Here is a 17587-nt window from a genome sequence, read left to right on the forward strand (position 1 = left end):
TACTGACTTGATAGTGTGATTAAGTTGATTAATTATTTGGTTATGTGGAGTGCCCCAGTCATACTATATTGTAACCAAGAGTGAAATTTGACATCTTTGACATTCTATTCACTTAAAAATAGACTCCCTTTTCCTTTGATCCTTATAATAATAGTTTTCAAGATTAACAAGTAAGTAGTCTTAATTAGTTGACTCAGAACTCTTTCTTTCAGCTTTTTGCCTGAATTCATCAGTGGAGACTTTGATTCTATTAGGCCTGAAGTTAGAGAATACTATACTGTTAAGGTAAGACATAATTCTATATTTAAAATATTTCTCATATGATTGCTTTTCCTATGTTTTTCCTGGTTTCCTTTGTGTATGTGTAGGTATTGACCAACTAATTGGTTATTTTTTAAAAATTTGTATCTATTATGATATACATTCAAATGGAAATTTAGAGAACGGCAAGTAGAAATACAAGTTTAGAAATTCAGTCACCACCAGGTAAGCATTAATGCTTAGTACTTTAAGCACATATTTTTAAAATACATTTATAGCTTATGGACTAATTTAATGTACTATCATTGCCTACATCCTCATTAGTTGCTATCTATTTTTCACAAATCACTTTTAATATCATTTAATGAATGAACTATATTTTACTTAACAAATTCCTGATTGATTTACATTTGTATCCATTTTTTACCTTGCAAACTAATAAAAATATCATTGTAAATGAGTTTTTATAAAAATGCATATAGAGCCACAGTTTTTCTTTAATATTTAGTTTTTTAAAAAATATTATTACCTATTCTGAATAAACCTGTTTATTATATTTAGTTTATTGAAAATATTTTAGTTTTTTGAAACTATTGTTAGCCTATCCTATCTAATAAAGAGGGAATATGCTAATTGACCATCACTCCGTCACAAAGATGGCGGCACCCACAGCTAAAGCTAAGTTCCCATAAGGAGCCTTAACGAGCAATCAGCAGGGACCTGAGGTTACGCCTTCCCCTGCTCCCGTAGGGCTTGACAGGGGACCTCAGGCCATGCTCCCCACCCAGCGGGGCTTGATGGGGGACCTCAAGGGGCACCCCCAGTGCTGGGGTAAGAGAACTCAGTCCACACCCCCTGCCCAGAGGGCTTGACAGGGGACCTGAGGCTGTACCCCCCTGCCGGTGGGACTTGATGGGGGACCTGAGGCTGTGTGCCCCTCCTGGTGCTGGTCCGGGGAACCTGAGGCCATGCCCCCCCACCTGGCGAGGCTTGATGGGGGACCTCAGGACATGCTCCCCACCCAGCGGGGATTGACAGGGAACCTCAAGGCATATCCCCCACCCTGGTCTGGGCTGGGGGACCTCAGACCATGCCCCCCGTCCTGGCGCCGGGCCAGGGAACATGAGCCTACGTCCCCTGCCCGGCGGGGTTTGACAAGGGTGGGACTGGCCAGGTCTGGATCTAGCCCAATGGGGGCAGGGGCTGGCTGGGTCTGGGTCTCATGTGATTTTGAGGTGCATGTGGGTGGGCGGGGACTTGACTCTGGGTCCCATAGTCTGCCCCAGACTCTGACAGGAGGAAGGTTTTCATATACATTTTACTAATTTTCTTTCATCTCTGACACTTCTATTATAGAGAAAGGGCAATTAGCAATATTAAATTATTTCCTCTAATTAATCCCCTTTTGATGTGCATGGATATCATGCACTGGGCCACTAGTTTTAAATAAAACTATTCATTACAACTTGAAATTAACAATAACATACAGCTTAAGGTGTTCATATTGTTAATGCTATTGTGAAAGTCTTCTAGAGATCCTTGTTGGTAAAGAACATGCAAATGATCTAATTGAGAATGATGGAAGACACATAGGAGTATTATAGCGATCAATTATTCAAGTTTTCACTGGCTTTAGAGGGCAATGCAGAGTTTAAAAAAAAAAAAATTATAGTGTCAGCAATTCTAGCCACAATACTGTCATCTCTGTTATTCTGAACTGGCATTAGAAAATTACACATATTTTTAAAAGAAACAGCAGTTACTGAAATAGTAAAATTTTACATTCTTTATAAGGCTTGGGGATGGATGAGATAAAATCAAAAAGAAGAAAAGTGGGAGGGAGAGAGGAGGGAAAGAGAAGAAAAAGAATGAAAATATGATTCAGGGTGAGGAAGCAAAGTTATCAGGTTTAATAAAGTAGTATAGGCTGTTCTGATAGAAACCCCAGTGATCAGGGCAGTGAATGTAGCTCAGTGCACATCGTATCTGCCCACCAGCTGATCAGACTTTCCCATAAGCAAAGGGAGACTGTTCCCAAGTCAGTGTTTGATATTCATGCTCAATTACTTTAACATTGGCATGTTTCTATTCATTCCCCACAGTCTCACTTCTCATTAACTCCATACCTTAACCTCACTGAGATGGAAAGCCCTCTCAGCCTTGCTTACAATGCAGAGTTTTATAAATTCATAGATATTAGTTGTATTTTCGGGAGGGGAAGAAACAGCAGGAGAGGTAGGACAAGCACTCAGAAACAAGTGGAAGATCTGGCTAGATGTGACTTTTCTCCTCCTATCTTAAATGCTGCTGGCTGCCAACACTGGAAGTGTTGATTTCATCATTCCATCCTGGATGAGGAAATAACAAAAAGTAAGGGGAAACCAGCTTTTTCATTGGCCAATGCAGTGAAATGGGGTCAGGGATAAAAGAAAATTTTGAGTTAATACCTTTTGATGAATTTCTCTTATATTTTTTGCTTTATTTTTTTTAACCTCAATGTTAATTTATATCTGTTGAGGTTTAATTTGAAAAGTAAGGTTAGCTGCATCTTCTAATTTCCTACATTGCATAGTTATGAGATGATGTAGTACAATCCAATTTTCATGTACTGATGAGAACAACTGCTTTGAACTTTTTAGATCTCTCCCTGGAAAGCACTGATGATGTCTTTGATAGAGTTGATGTGCCCCGTATAGGTCAGGGTGAAAGTTTAGCTACGGTTTTAATAATGATAATGACAACAAGTTAATGCAGCATTACACACAATTCGTATAAGCCATTATCTCCTATTTAAACCATCTTTAAGCTGCTGTGTTACAAATTAAAGGAGGTTATCTTCACTTTCAAAGGCACTTTTCTTTCTCCCATCTGGTCTGGGTTTCATTGAAGCTGAAACTGGGGCTTTGATGAATAAAGTAAAATTTAAAAAATTGAAAATGCTGAAGGTTTGTTAAAACCATAAAATTATAAAGTTGATTTTGTAGCCAACATTTATTCATACGTTTTCCCCCAGTAGATATGTCCTTGACTTACAGAAAAAAACTTAGGTTTATATGACTATAAAAATGTTAAATGGGTTTGTCTGCTTAATTTCTAAGAACATTAAAATATAAAGTATTAGATTTATTTTTTTAATTCTCATCCAATGATATTTTTCCATTGATTTTTAAAGAAAGTATAGGAGAGAGGGAAAGACAGAGAGAAACACATCCATTGGTTGCCTCATGCATGTTCCAGGACCAGGGCCTGGGCCAGGGAGGAGCCTGCAACCGAGATACATGCCCTTGACAGGAATCGAACTGGGGACCTTTTGATCCGCAGTCCGATGCTCTTATCCATTGAGCCAAACCAGGTAGAGCTGATTTGTCAGCTTTTAAACAGAATATTTTATACCCCAGATCTTGCAGTCTGTGGTACAGGGGACCCTTGAACAGTTCAGGGGTCATGGCACTGCCACCGTGCACAGTCAAAACTGTGTCTATCACTTCTGACTCCTCTAAAACTTAACTACTAATAGCCTACTGTTGACCCAAAACCTTACCGATAACATAGTCATTAACACATATTTTGTATGCTGTATGCATTATAGACTGTATTCTTACAATAAAGTAATCTAGAGAAAAGAAAATATTAATTAAAACACACGGAAGAGAAAATACATTTACATTACTGTCTTAGTGATACTGTGAGTCTAGATCTTCTGATTACAAGATGAATCAACTGTCTGTCAGTACCTACATCAATATTATGATACAAAACACTAGATATTATTACACTAGACGTCAAAAAGGGAAAGATAATGTGAAAAAGAAATTCATATTTATTGACAAGTATGACAATTCACGCATTGGTAACAAAGAAGCAGCAATACGATTGCCTTATGGAAGCCTAGTATAATTGATGAAACAGTGGTAGTTAGATTACTATAGTATTACATTATGTGCTATAGTTAATATTATGCAGTTGTGATTTAATACTACATCTTTGTTTGTTTACATTCCTCTTGACTGCAAATTGCTCCATGTATAGTTTTGATAAATTTTAACTTTTTATAATAGACTTGTATATTTTGTGTAATAAATGATAAAATAGACTAGTATCTACATATAGTTTATGCATTTGTGGCATACCTAACTTTTTCTTAAATTTTCTGTATTTTATGGCTACATAATTTGCTATTTTTTTTTAATTATTGCAAATCTCAATATATTTATTTAAAAAAAAACACATATAAGTGGACCCATGCAATTTAAATCTATCCATGTTGTTCAAGGGCCAATGGTAGTTATCTATTGTTCTGTAACATTTTATCCTAAAACTAGAGGCCTGGTGCACAAAATTCATGCACAAGTTGGGTCCCTAGGCCTGGCCAACAATCAGGGCCAGTTGGGGCCTTTATAACTGAGATCTTACTATGGTCTTTGGCCCACATCATGTTTCCATATTTTCGAGTTACTGTCATGTACCATACTGTGTTCTTCCAGATTTGGCAGGATTAACAGAGAAGATAAAATCAGAACTTAGAACTAGAGTCCTATTCCTGACTTATGACTAGGGTTATTTTCACCCTTGTCTAGAACATGGCCTTGTAGAATGCCAAAGTACTCCCTTATAGCACAAAGGAAGACATTCTCATATTCCCAAGCCACCTATACCCTGGCTAATTTTCTATTACCTGATCACCTTGGTTCTTGTGTTCTATCGTGGCTCAATCCCCTGTCCTGTAAATAGCTTTCATGTCATTGTTGGTCTGGCCCAATATTGCACCCAAGTTTGGGGGTAGAAGGGGAATGACAAGAAGGCAATGGGAGCGTAGAGAGTTTGGGTATCACACTGACTTATCCCACTGATGGTGATACTGACACTCATTCCCAGGGATGATAAATGCCTTCTGCAAGGAGCAAACTAAGGCCCAGTGCAGTCTGTTGACAAGCAGAAATAGCAACTGAGTCCCAGTTTAAAAATAAAATTTTACAGAAAACATGACTATAGAAAACAAAAGCATGGCCATATCCAAATTTTTGAAGACTATTCTTGATAGGTAAGGGTAGTATGTCTAACTTCTTTAACCCATGCTCCTTTGGGTAAGTATAAGATGCTATAAATGTTAACTACAGTCACAGAAAATTGTTCACCTTTTACATCTCATAATGGCTGACATTTTAGGAACTCAGGATCTGAATTTGAATATAACTTTTCCCAGTCAGAGTAATGGGAAATTGTTTTTTGTTTGACATTTGAATAGAATGCCTGATTTTTTAAATAAGTGAACTACTGATATTAAGCAGGAAATGCTTTTATTTTAATTCCAGTTTGAAAACACGGATTCTCAAATGGTGGGGATGGGTAGTATAGGTAAGCTTAATAATCAAGAGATGTCAAATAATACTGAATCTTGGCCATTAGTAATGTGCATTTTAGTTTTTACAAATAAAGTGATTATGGTTTCTTGAACTAACTATGCAAATTATTTTTTGAGTTGTCAGTTTACACACATGGAAGTCTTACCAAAGCAGTGAAATTAAATCATGTTATAGAACCCTGGCGTTCTCATACACTTGTAATAGTGATTAAATAATGTTGTACATGTAGAAAGAAGCACTCTAGAAGTGCTAAATAACTTTAAATATGTGATGGGAGTATTTTGTTTTACTTTCTAAAATTGTTTACTTAATAACTTTTCAACAACATTGCTTTTAAAAAGATTTTTAATCAGTTTATATCCACAAGTAAGTGTACAATTTATGAATCTGGATTTTATTTATAATCATACTCACTTAAAATATCTTTTTGAGTTTGATAATGCTCCAGGTTCAGTTCTGTTTAGTAAATTTCATAGAATCTTCCAGAAGTTTTTAATCTCTAGTTAAAAACACCTGCATTGATCCACCTAATCTCATGAATCTTATTATTTTCTAATTTTTAGCTGTGCCTCATTCCCAGTTCTGCCCAGCCATATACCAGCAACTTTTAGATATGCTATAAGTAATTAACTTAGAGAAAATGGAAAATTGGCTGTTAGAAATTGTAAGAACGTTAGCAAGTTTGACTGCTGTGCCAAACAGAGGAAGCTATATAGCATGTAAGGAGCTATGCTTCATTTAAGAATATATTTCTTTAAAAATTAAAAAAAAAACAACCCTTGAGAATAGTAAATTTTTACGCTTAAGCATTAACATGAATTAACATATGCCAAGATATAAAGGTAATTATAGACAGGCAGTTTCCCTTGATGACAGAGTGACAGGTTCTTCACTTTTTATTCTTAAACTGGTTGGCTCATCTTATTAGCATCTCACCAAGGGAGTGATGGAACAGGCAGGGACATTATGCAAAACCATCTCCTGAATATACTTTAATTCTTATGCTTGCCTCTATTATTGAAGTCCTTTTAAATTGACTTTATTTTATATTGTCTGTATTTTTCAAAGCCTGTTTTGTTTGAATTTGTTTTACATACTTAAGGCATTTAAAAGGGAGAGCCTATGCTCTTTACATTTTAAGAACTCCCAGGTGCCTCACATGTGACTTCCTCAGCACCTGCCTGCCTCTCCTCAACCGCCTAGTACTGCCTGTTCTCCAGGGCCTCTGAGACTCTTGCCTCATTTGTCTGGCTCGTGGGACCCCCTACTTAATAGTCCTCCCCTCTTACAGTTCCCACTATAGCTGCTGGGCGTAATCCTTCCTTTATAATTTTCTTGTAGAGCTTGATATAAACAATTCATCAGAGTTTTCCTCCTTATCCCTGTTAATACATGACCTCCTACAACCTGAAGTCTATGGTTGTTCATCCTGGCGTCCCCAAGTAGCTAAGTTCTCTTTAACGTTACATGAAGCAAGTATCTGATCCTCATTTTAGAACCAGAGCAGCAAAGCACGGGTGCCACTTGGTATGAAAAAGATTCTGTGATCAGTTGTGAAATTTGACCTTCTATATGCCCCTTTTGGAAATTCACTGTGCACAATATCATTTTAAGTAAGTCTTCCAAAAATCTAATTCTGTTAACCTTGGTATTTGTCAAGTGAATTTGATCATTCAACAGTATTCTTTATTCTTTTATTTTTTCTTCTGTCCTTCCTCTATCATTGTTTTTCTTTCTTTTTTTAATTAAATCCTCACTGCAGGACATGTTTCCATTGATTTTGAGAGAGAGAGAGAGAGAGAGAGAGAGAGAGAGAGAGAGAGAGAGAGAGAGAGAAAGAGAGAGAGAGGGGGGAGGGAGGGGGGGAGGGAGGGAGGGAGAAGAAGAAGAAGAAGAAGAAGAAGGGGAGGAGGGGGAGGAGGGGGAAGAGGGGGAGGAGGGGGAGGGAGTGAGATATATGGATATGAGAGAGACACATCGATCAGTTGCCTCCTGACCCAGGATTGAATCCACAACCATACACTCCAAGCAACTGAGCCATCAATTCAAGGACACAATACTGTTCTTTACCCACAACACCTAATGTGGTTTGTTGGTTTCCAGCTAGGCTAAAATGTATTTGGATGCTTAGAAACTTGTTTTATTTTTTCAAAAACTTTTCAAAACTCCATATAGGTTTTCACTCTTTTTAAAAGCTGGTAAGAGAAAATTATCCAAAGGACCTTGAAAATAATAATAGTCAGACATTTTTTGGTGCTTACAATTGGCCAAACACTTTTGTGTGTAATTCTCTTTATAAATTCATGGAATCCTTGCAGCAAACTTTATTAGAAGGTGAGAAGTCTAGCTACATTTGACAGAGAACGGGGAATATGGAGTTGGAGTCTGGCCCAAGCTTGTCCAGCTAAGAAAGGTTGAAAGGGAGCCAAACAGGCTCTTCTAACCACCTTGCCATAATCTTCTAGATTAATGGAGGTAGTTTTCTCATAGCAAAGCAAGGATCTGGTTCACATGCTGAGGAAATTCTGGGACCTCCTTTTCTCTGAATAAGCATTTAGCTTTCCCTTTTATGTTTCTACTTAGTTCTAAGTAATTGAGCAGCAATACCCACCCAGCCTTCCTTCAGTGTTCCCCTCCTACTCCCATCTTCCCTCCCTACCCACCCACCCCCCCGCCACACACACACACACACACACACACACACACACACACACACACACACACACATAATTGTCCTTGCCTTTCTGGGAGGACTTGGTAGAGAGCCCTGGTGGAAGCTGGTTATTTCCTCCGCATATGTGTAGTGGTGGGGAAGGAACAACGCCCAGACAGAGCAGGTCTCAGGAACATTACCAAATAGCTTATTCAAGCATGTAATTGAGGAAGAATCTGTTAGCTCTTTGTTTGGGTGTCCCTAAAATAATCCCCAAGTTGGGTGATTCAGCAGGAAGGCTTGGCAGAGTCCTCCTCATGGCTCTTACGTATTGCTGCCCAAGGGTGCAAAGCAGAATCAGCCAAGCAGACACATGGAGGCAAGCAAAGTCTGGAGAAACAGTCTCCAGTTCCAAGAGTCCTTTCCCAGTGCAGCCTCACAGGTTGTGATTAGTCAGCTTGTGACTACAAGAGTGAGGTGTTGTCTCACTGGAGGCACCCACAAGTATCCACCTGCACTCCCTCTGTATAGCATGTGCCAAAATTCCAGACTCCCATAGGCAAACAAGCATGTTCTTAGCATAAACCATATTGTTTGTACAAACAATTTAGGCACAGTGAGCCACTGTTAGCGTTTTGGAAAAGTTGTTGTTTTTATGTATGTATTTTTGTGTGTGTTTTTAAATCAGTATAGGCCACTATTTCCCATTCAAGCTTTCAGATGTCAGCCAAGGGCCAACCTTGCCAGCAGGCCTCTTTAAGGAGAGCAGTCTCAAGTCTGCTATGTTAACTCTTTTGAGCACCCTCTTCCATTCAGAACTCTGGCTCTGCTTTTAAGGATGGAAGCCATCATTTAAGAGCTTCTGCTCTTAAAAAAAAGCTTTTGACTTCCATTAAGAGAAATGGTGACTTTCTTGTTTGAAATGATGTAGTTTTCATTTAGTGCCACTTTGAAAGGAAAAGTTATCTTGTAACACCCAGGGCAGTGCAGATTACAGTAGATTAGAATGTCTCTTTATGTTTGGGATTGAATGGAGAATGGCTACAAGGTTAAATTGTGTTTATAAATTTCTTTTATAGTATACCATCTAAAAAACCAGCAAGAGGCAACTTGTTACTTAGAGTTTAATCATGTGACATTCCTGCTGAAGAAATGGTTATTTGTCGGCTGTCATTGGATGATTTAAAAACATCTTTTTATTTGAAAAGTAGAGTTGTTTTTAGGAGGCTGGTAAATAAGACGGAAGGAGCAATCTACCCCAGCGTGCTTTATACAATGAAGAGGAAAGTGGAAAATAGAAACTTTGTGATTCCCTCTGTACAGGGTAAAGGAGGATTTTCATTCCAGTATCAGGAGCTTAGATCATTTAGATTCCAATTGACTTTAACTATTCCTCTTGGAAAATTTGAGAACAATTTGGGCTAATTTTGGATCTGTTCCTTTGATTATCAAGAGTATATGTCATTTTTCTTTATGCTACTGCACTTTAAACTGGCAGGTGGTCTCTTATTACAGAGTTCCGGTCAACTCAGTATAACAAGTGATTGTGGAAAGTCATTATTAAAAATTAATATGTTCAGTTTTTAGAAGATTCCTGAATATATCTCCCCAAAATACTTTAAAATATAACATGCTTAAATATAAGAATAGAGGCAACTTCAGCCGTGACTAGAAGATAATAAAGTTTGTGGGAGCTACATTTTTTTTTTAAATATATTTTATTGATTTCTTACAGAGAGGAAGGGAGAGGGATAGAGAGTTAGAAACACCGATGAGAGAGAAACATCGATCAGCTGCCTCCTGCACACCCCCCACTGGGGATGTGCCCGCAACCAAGGTACATGCCCTTGACCGGAATCGAACCCGGGACCCCTCAGTCCGCAGGCCGACGCTCCATCCACTGAGCCAAACCAGCCAGGGCAGGGAGCTACATTTTTGAGAGTGATCATTTACCAAAAAAATTCTAATGTCATGGGATAGTAAGTTATATTTCATGTGTTCAGAACCACTTGAAAGATGATCTTAGGTAGTATCTCATCTTCTCTTCTATACTCTGTGATTGTGATTGACAACTATTCTCCCTCCCAGAAGTGTCCATTTTTTTATACTGTTCTTTAGCTTCTAAGTCCTCATCCCTGCTTCACCCACTCCAAATTATCGTAGCTCTCTTCCCTCCCTTGCCAATGAAAGACATCTTTGCCTGAATGAAACTTATGTGTTTACTATTAAGAGGCAATTAAATTAATTCACAGTAAGAAATTCATGATGAGCCCTGGCTGGGTAGCTCAGTTGGTTAGAACATATGCCAAGGTTGTGGGTTTGATCCCCAGTAGGGCACATACAAAAATCAACCAATGAATGCATAGATAAGTGGAACAACAACTCCATATTTCTCTTTCTCTTTTTCTTGCTCCCTTTCCTTTCCTCTCTTTCCCTAAAAAAATATCAATCAATAAAAAAATTTTTTAAAGAAATTCATCACTATCTTTCTTAGTGTTTTAAAAGAAGAAACTTTTCAACCTCATATGTTACTACTAGGAATATACATTTTTGGAGCCTTCCTAGAAAGCACTCTGGCAATATCTAACAAGAATTTTTTAAATGTGCTTATAATTTCCCCAGCAGTTTTATTCCTAGAATTCAATTCTAAGAAAATAACCAGAAATATTGATCATAGTAGTATGTTTAATAGCAAAGAAAAAATACATTATGTCATAAATGTAATGATAATATGATCCTATCTAATAAAATTCATATGCAAATTGACTTTCACTCCAACACACAAGATGGCTGCCCCCATGTGATCAAAGATGGCTGCCCCCATGTGGACACAAGATGGCCACCACAAAATGGCCAGCAGGGGAGGGCAGTTGGGGGCAATCAAGCCTGCAGGGGAGAGCAGTTAGGGGTGACCACACTGGCAAAGGAGGGAAGTTGGGGGCTACTGGGCCTGCAGGGAAGGGCAGTTGGGTGGGACCCAGGCCTGCAGGGGAGGGCAGTTGGGGGGGGACCAGGCATGTAGGAGAGGAAAGTTGGGGGTGACCGGGCCTGCAGGAGAGGGAAGTTGGGGGCAACCGGGCTGGCAGGGCAATCAGGCTTGCAGGGGAGCAGTTAGGCATCAATCAGGCTGGCAGGGGTGTGGTTAGGGGGTGATCAGGTTGGCAGGCAGAAGCGGTTAGGGGCAATCAGGAAGGCAGGAAGGCAGGAAGGTGAGCACTTTGGAGCCAGCAGTCCTGGATTGTGAGAGGGATGTCCGACTGCCCATTTAGGCCCGATCCTGGTAGGATCGGGCCTAAACGGGCAGTCAGACATCCTTTGAGGGGTCCCAGATTGGAGAGGGTGCAGGCTTGGCTGAGGGACACCCCACCCCACCCCGTGCACGAGTTTCATTCACCGGGCCTCTAGTTATAGTGGTAATATAATGAGTTGGGAAAGCAGCAAAGGGGGAGAGGGCCAGCTCTAGCTGTTCATTACCCACCTCCAGCTGTCTGGAGGAGCCCGGAGGCTTTCTAAACCTTTGGCTCCCATGGAAGCAGCAGGGAGGCAGGCAGGTGTCATGTCTGCCTAAGAGCTAAAGGATTTTCAAGTATTTAAAGCTGGAGAAAACAAACTACACAAAAGTTCAGTATAAATTACAAAGGCATTTTTCTGCTTAAACCTTTCAAAGTTTAATTAAGCAAGGTTGAGTACAAAGCATGTTCGGATAAGAGTATGGGCTTCAGATCACATATAATGTCTTCACCAGCTGTGCTACTTTGGGCAAGTTATTTAATCTCTAAACTTCATTCCACATATGTAAAAATGGGATAATTACATTTACCTTATACAGTCATTGTGGGATTCAAAAACATAATTCATATAAGGTGACTAATATCTCACATAACACAAAGGGTATTTGGATATTAGATTATTAATGTTATTAATTTAGTGAGGAAGTTAGTTAATTATCAAGAGATCATAATTTTAGATTCTAATTTGAATATTAAAAGAGATAGCATAGTATAACCTGATAGGTTTTATGCATGTTCAATGTAAAAACTCATTAACCTATGTTAGTTAAATTATTGACAAACAGTAAATTAAGTGATCATGAATGACAGTCTAATGGTTTTGCATTGGTCTTTTGAAATTGGTTGATTATGGACACTCATTTCCTTGTAATTTATTTTAGTTGTTAATAATAGTTTTGGCAAATATTTTTGTCAGTAAATATCAAAATAGTTTTGTAAACATCCACACAAAATTCTCAGAGAATATTACCAATATGTTGTTGATTCTAGTAAGCTTTGGTGTGACTTGGTCTGACTGTGACATCTGATATTTCTAAAGATTCTTCTGAAGTGTGGGGTGAGCATTTGCTCTTATTCCATCACTGGTCCCAGCACTTGCTATAGATTATCCCGAGGAAACACAGCAGCAGTTTTATTTTGCATAATAGTTGCATTACAGATGAGGAAAACCAGGTTCAGAGAGATTTTTTAAAGGTCTGAACCTGTTCCCTCACATTAAATTGCTCACACACACATAGGGTTTAATTGTTATAATCACAAAACTAATTGTGGACTTGGAACAGGGATTGCTTGGTAAACTTCAGCCCCCAGGCCATATCGGGCTGCTGTCTGTTTTTGTACAGCTGACAGAGCAAAAACTGTTTTTTACATTATTGAATGGTTGGGGGAAAATATCAAAATAAGTTACTTCCTAACACATGAAAATTATGTGAAATTCAAATTTGTTTTATTGGGATACAACCATTCCTTTCATTTATTGTCTGAAGATGATTTTATGCTGTGAAGGCAAAGTTGAGTAGTTGGGCAAGAAGCCCTATGGACTGCAAAGACTAAAAGATTTACTGTTTGCCCCCTAGCTGGTTTGAGTGTGAATAGAGCGTCGGCCTGCAAACTGAAGGGTTCTGGGTTTGATTCCAATCGGGTACAGGAGGCAGCCGATCAATGATTCTCATTGTTGTTGTTTCTCTCTCTCTCCCTCTCCTTCCTCTCTGAAATCAATAAAAATATATTTTAAAATATAAATAAAAGAATTATTGTTTGACATTTTACAGAAAAACATCTGTGTATCTCAAGACTTTGTAAAAGACTCTGTTCATTACTGAATGCTTACTACTTGCCACTGGGGACGCAGTAGTGAACAGAGACACTCTAGTACCTGCTTAAAGCTGAAACTTTGATTAATATGTTAATAACCATAAGGTTGATTTAATAAATTTCTATAACAAAATTATTTGGTCAGTCTAATAAAATATTTTCCTACTCATAAGGTGAACTATTAATAATATAATTAAATTATTTGGTTCATCTAGTAGTAAAATTATTTGATTAAACATTTACCATAACCCTTATTGCTTGAAACTGTTTTCTTTTAAAAAAAATATAATAATAAAAGTAATATGCTAATTAGACCAGACAGCCAAACAACCTTCTGGACGTCATTCTAGATGTCCTTCCAGATGAAGTTGCGGCAGCAGGGGCTGAGCAGAGGCGGTTAGGGGTGATCAGGCAGGCAGGCAGGCAAGCAGTTAGGGGCAATCAGGCAGGCAGGCAGAGTGGTTAGGGGCAATCAGGCAGGCAGGCAGAGAGGTTAGGGGCAATCAGGCAGGCAGGTAAGTGGTTAGGGGCAATCAGGCAGGCAGGCAGAGAGGTTAGGGGCAATCAGGCAGGCAGGTAAGTGGTTAGGGGCAATCAGGTAGGCAGGCAAATGGTTAGGGGTGATCAGGCAGGCAGGTGAGCAGTTAGGGGTGATCAGGCAGGCAGAGGCAGGCAGGCAGGTGAGTGGTTAGGAGGCAGTGGTCCCAAATTGCTAGAGGAATGTCCCTGATTGTGAGAGGGTGCAGGCCAGGCTGAGGGAATCCCCATGCGCACCCCCCCCTCCCCCCCCCCCAATCATGCACATATTTCATTCACTGGGCCTCCATTGTGTAATTAAACCATCCCTTTTAACTAATTTGTGACCTTGATTAGGGTCATATATTGCGATCAGGTACATTTGTGTTTTCTATAGCTATTGACTAGTAGCCTGTTTGCACGAAGATTTGTGCAATAGACCTTCATTCACCTGGCTGCCTGCACCAGTTTTCTGCCGGCACTGGGGACCCAGGCCTTGGCTGTGGCCACCGCCTTCTGCCTTCTTTCAGGGTCGGGGCTTGGCCCCAGGCGGTGGCCTTGGGCTCGGCCGCACCCAACATCCCTACTACCGATCGCAGGAGCCGACCCCCAGTGGTTTCCTGGGATCCGTGCAGGCTCCCAGCTGGTGCCCAAGGCTGGGAAAGCCTCCGCCCGAGGCTTTCCCGGCCTTGGGCTTTGCCACACCCCAATGTCCCTGCAACAGTTTGTTAGTGGGCGTGGTTGGTGGGCGTGGCTTGGTTGGTGGGCGTGGCTTGGGCGTAGCGAAGGTGCGGTCAATTTGCATATTTGTCTATTATAAGGTAAGATGTTGGCAGTATTGGAAATTGAATTGAGCCAATATCTTTCCAGGGCATGTTCTGAAAACTATTGATTGCTAAATTTTTACCAAATTCCTGATAACAGTTTGTTTCCTTGTCATTTGTCTATCTATTAAATAAATTACAACTTATTCAGAATGTTCTGAATTATTTGTGTAACACTTTATACTGCTGCATGTGTGCATTTGTGTTTCACTTTCCCTGGCTGGATGGTAACTTTGCTAACATTAATGTATTGTTCTATTTTAAACTACTAAATTGCATATGAAGAACTAATATTTGTCACCATTTTAAGAATCTGTATCAATGGTGCCCTAAAACAAATGTGTTACATAATTAACTCATGGTAACGGAAGCGTAATACCTGAAAAAATAATAACATCAATATTGCTTTTTCTTTGTTAGGTTCACTGTCTGGTTTATCTAGATTTATATTTTAGTGAAACATACCATTAGTCCCATAAGGAGAGAAGTGGTTTTAATCCCTCCATCATTTGTCTATCCATCAAACTTCTATTGACTGCTTGATAATGTACCTGCACTGTCCTAGCAACTGACTTTCATAAGTTAGTTTCCCTGTGCTAGGGGCATTGAATTGAGTCTAGTCCTGACTGAATATCCTATGTTCCCAAAGGAACAGCAAAGGATTTGCCAGTCATGAGGTTTTGCCCATGGATGTGTGTATATAATTTGTTCTACTTCTTTGGTTAATTTGCTCCAAGAGCGGCCAGTTTGCTTCTTTCTAGTTTTTAGTCTCCTCAAGTTTGATGAATTGTCATGTTGACAATAGGATGAATTTTCCTTATTTGTAACTTTATACATCTTTCTGTACCTTTAATATTTGCTTTTAAACTGGTTTTCCTGGACCATAGTGCAGCTATCATCTTAATATGAACTCATGATGTTTCCTTGATCATTGCAAATTACATCAATTTTATTACATATTTTCTATCACATGATATCAACACTGCAAGTTTTTGTTCTTTAGTTACACTTTATTGAGGATAAGCTGATGTAATCAATCAATAGGTTTCTCTCATTGCAGTGTATTGTAGATTTTAGAGAATGTTGTTTAACCCCAAGGTCAAAATGAGATTTCAGATGCCCACACTACCAATCAAACAGAAGACTGACTGACTTTCATGCTTTTGTTGGATAGTGGTGAAGTAGCACTAGGAATTTCTCAGTATGGGAAAAAGAAAAAAATGAGCCTCCCCTTGTCTATTTTTCTCAAACATGCACATATATTTATGTTTTATATGTTTACTAATTATGATATTCACTAGAGGCCTGGTGCACAACATTTGTGCACTGGTGCGGGGTCCCCCTCAACCCGGCCTGTGCCCTCTCACAGTCCAGGTCCCCTCAGGGAATGTCCGCCTGCTGGCTTAGGCCCGCTCCCTAAGCTGGAGAGTAGACATCCCCCGAGGGGTCCTTAGTGCTGCTGTGGAAGTGGGAGAGGCTCCCGCCACTGCTGCTGCACTCGCCAACCATGAGCCCGGTTTCTGGCTGAGCAACACTCCCCTTGTGGGAGCACACTGACCACCAGGGGGGTAGCTCCTGCATTGAGCAGCTGACTCCAGTGGTCAGTGTGCATCATAGTGACCGGTTGTTTTACTGTAATGGTCACTTAGGCTTTTATTATATAGACTAGAGGCCTGGTGCATGAAATTCATGCACGGGGGGGGGGGGGGCGTCCCCTCAGCCCAGCCTACACCCTCTCTAATCCAGGAACCTTTGGGAGATGTCTGGGATTGGACCTTAACTGGCAGTCAGACATCCCTCTCATAATCCTAGACCGCTGGCTCCTAACTGCTCTCTGCCTGCCCTGCCTGGTCGCCCCTAACTTCTCCCCCCTGCTAGCCTGGTCGCCCCACGCAGCCTGTTTGTTCAGTCGTTTGGTTTTCCCTCACTAACTCCCCTGCCAGCCTGGTTGCACCATGCAGCCTGCTTGTTCAGTCGTTTGGTTGTCCCTCACTAACCCCCTGGTCATAGGCAGCCAACTTGTGAGGGCGTGAGGGTCAATTTGCATATTACCTCTTTATTATATAGGATGGTTTTATTTTCCACTGGGCTGTGTTATTAGTATCTAGTAGAGTCCTACTTCTTATATACATAGTATTATTTAATGAAGCAGAAGGCATACAATAAGTCTCTAAAAAGTAGTTGATTGGGACTCGGGTAATTGATTTATAATTAAATTTGTGTGTCTCTTCCTGGTTTTGATTTATGAGATGAGAGAGACTTGATCAGGAAGAATATGTTCAACTCAACTCAGCACATTAGTTGTTTTGACTTACTCAGTTCTTGATTTTCCTTTTGTGTGGGTATAGTTAGGAGGGGATGGAGTAGGCATTATTGTTTTTCCTATCCAAAAGATTCTTTTGAGGTTTGAACAAAATCAGGATAACCATTAAATTTGAAATTTCTGATGTCAATCCATTCAAATTTGTGATGTCAATCCAAGTTTTTGCTTTTGAATTCTAGTATAAAACATATTAAAAGGTAATAATCCAGCTTGAAAAAATGGTGTATTCTTAAAGGAAACTTATTAGTAGAATTGAGTTATTTCAATTTCTACTTTATGATGACCAAAACTATATTTGTGAAATGCATAATACAAGATTTGAGCCACCCGCTGACTCATCTATATATACAAAAGCCTAAGTGACCAAACGACCGGTTGCTATGAGGCGCACTGACCACCAGGGGGCAGACACTCAATGCAGGAACTGTCCCCTGGTGGTCAGTGCACTCCCACAGCAGGAGCATCACTCAGCTGACCCACCCATCCCGGTGGCCCACCAGCCTGGTGGCAGCCACTCACTCCCTCAGTAGTCCTACAGGTCC

At 39.9% G+C, this 17587-nt stretch overlaps 1 protein-coding gene across 2 annotated transcripts in view; it reads left to right on the plus strand.

The window, feature by feature from the left end:
- The window catches only part of TPK1 (thiamin pyrophosphokinase 1), a 274215-nt gene that overhangs the window by 120796 nt on the left and 135832 nt on the right, over positions 1–17587 (plus strand). For both annotated transcript variants that reach the window (XM_028128971.2, XM_008153985.3), the window contains one exon: positions 213–285. In XM_028128971.2, the coding sequence (XP_027984772.2) occupies positions 213–285 (73 nt within the window). The remainder of the gene's footprint in view (positions 1–212; positions 286–17587) is intronic.

The sequence above is a fragment of the Eptesicus fuscus genome, chromosome 14 (assembly GCF_027574615.1).
Source record: "Eptesicus fuscus isolate TK198812 chromosome 14, DD_ASM_mEF_20220401, whole genome shotgun sequence".
Classification (NCBI taxonomy): Eukaryota; Metazoa; Chordata; class Mammalia; order Chiroptera; family Vespertilionidae; genus Eptesicus; species Eptesicus fuscus.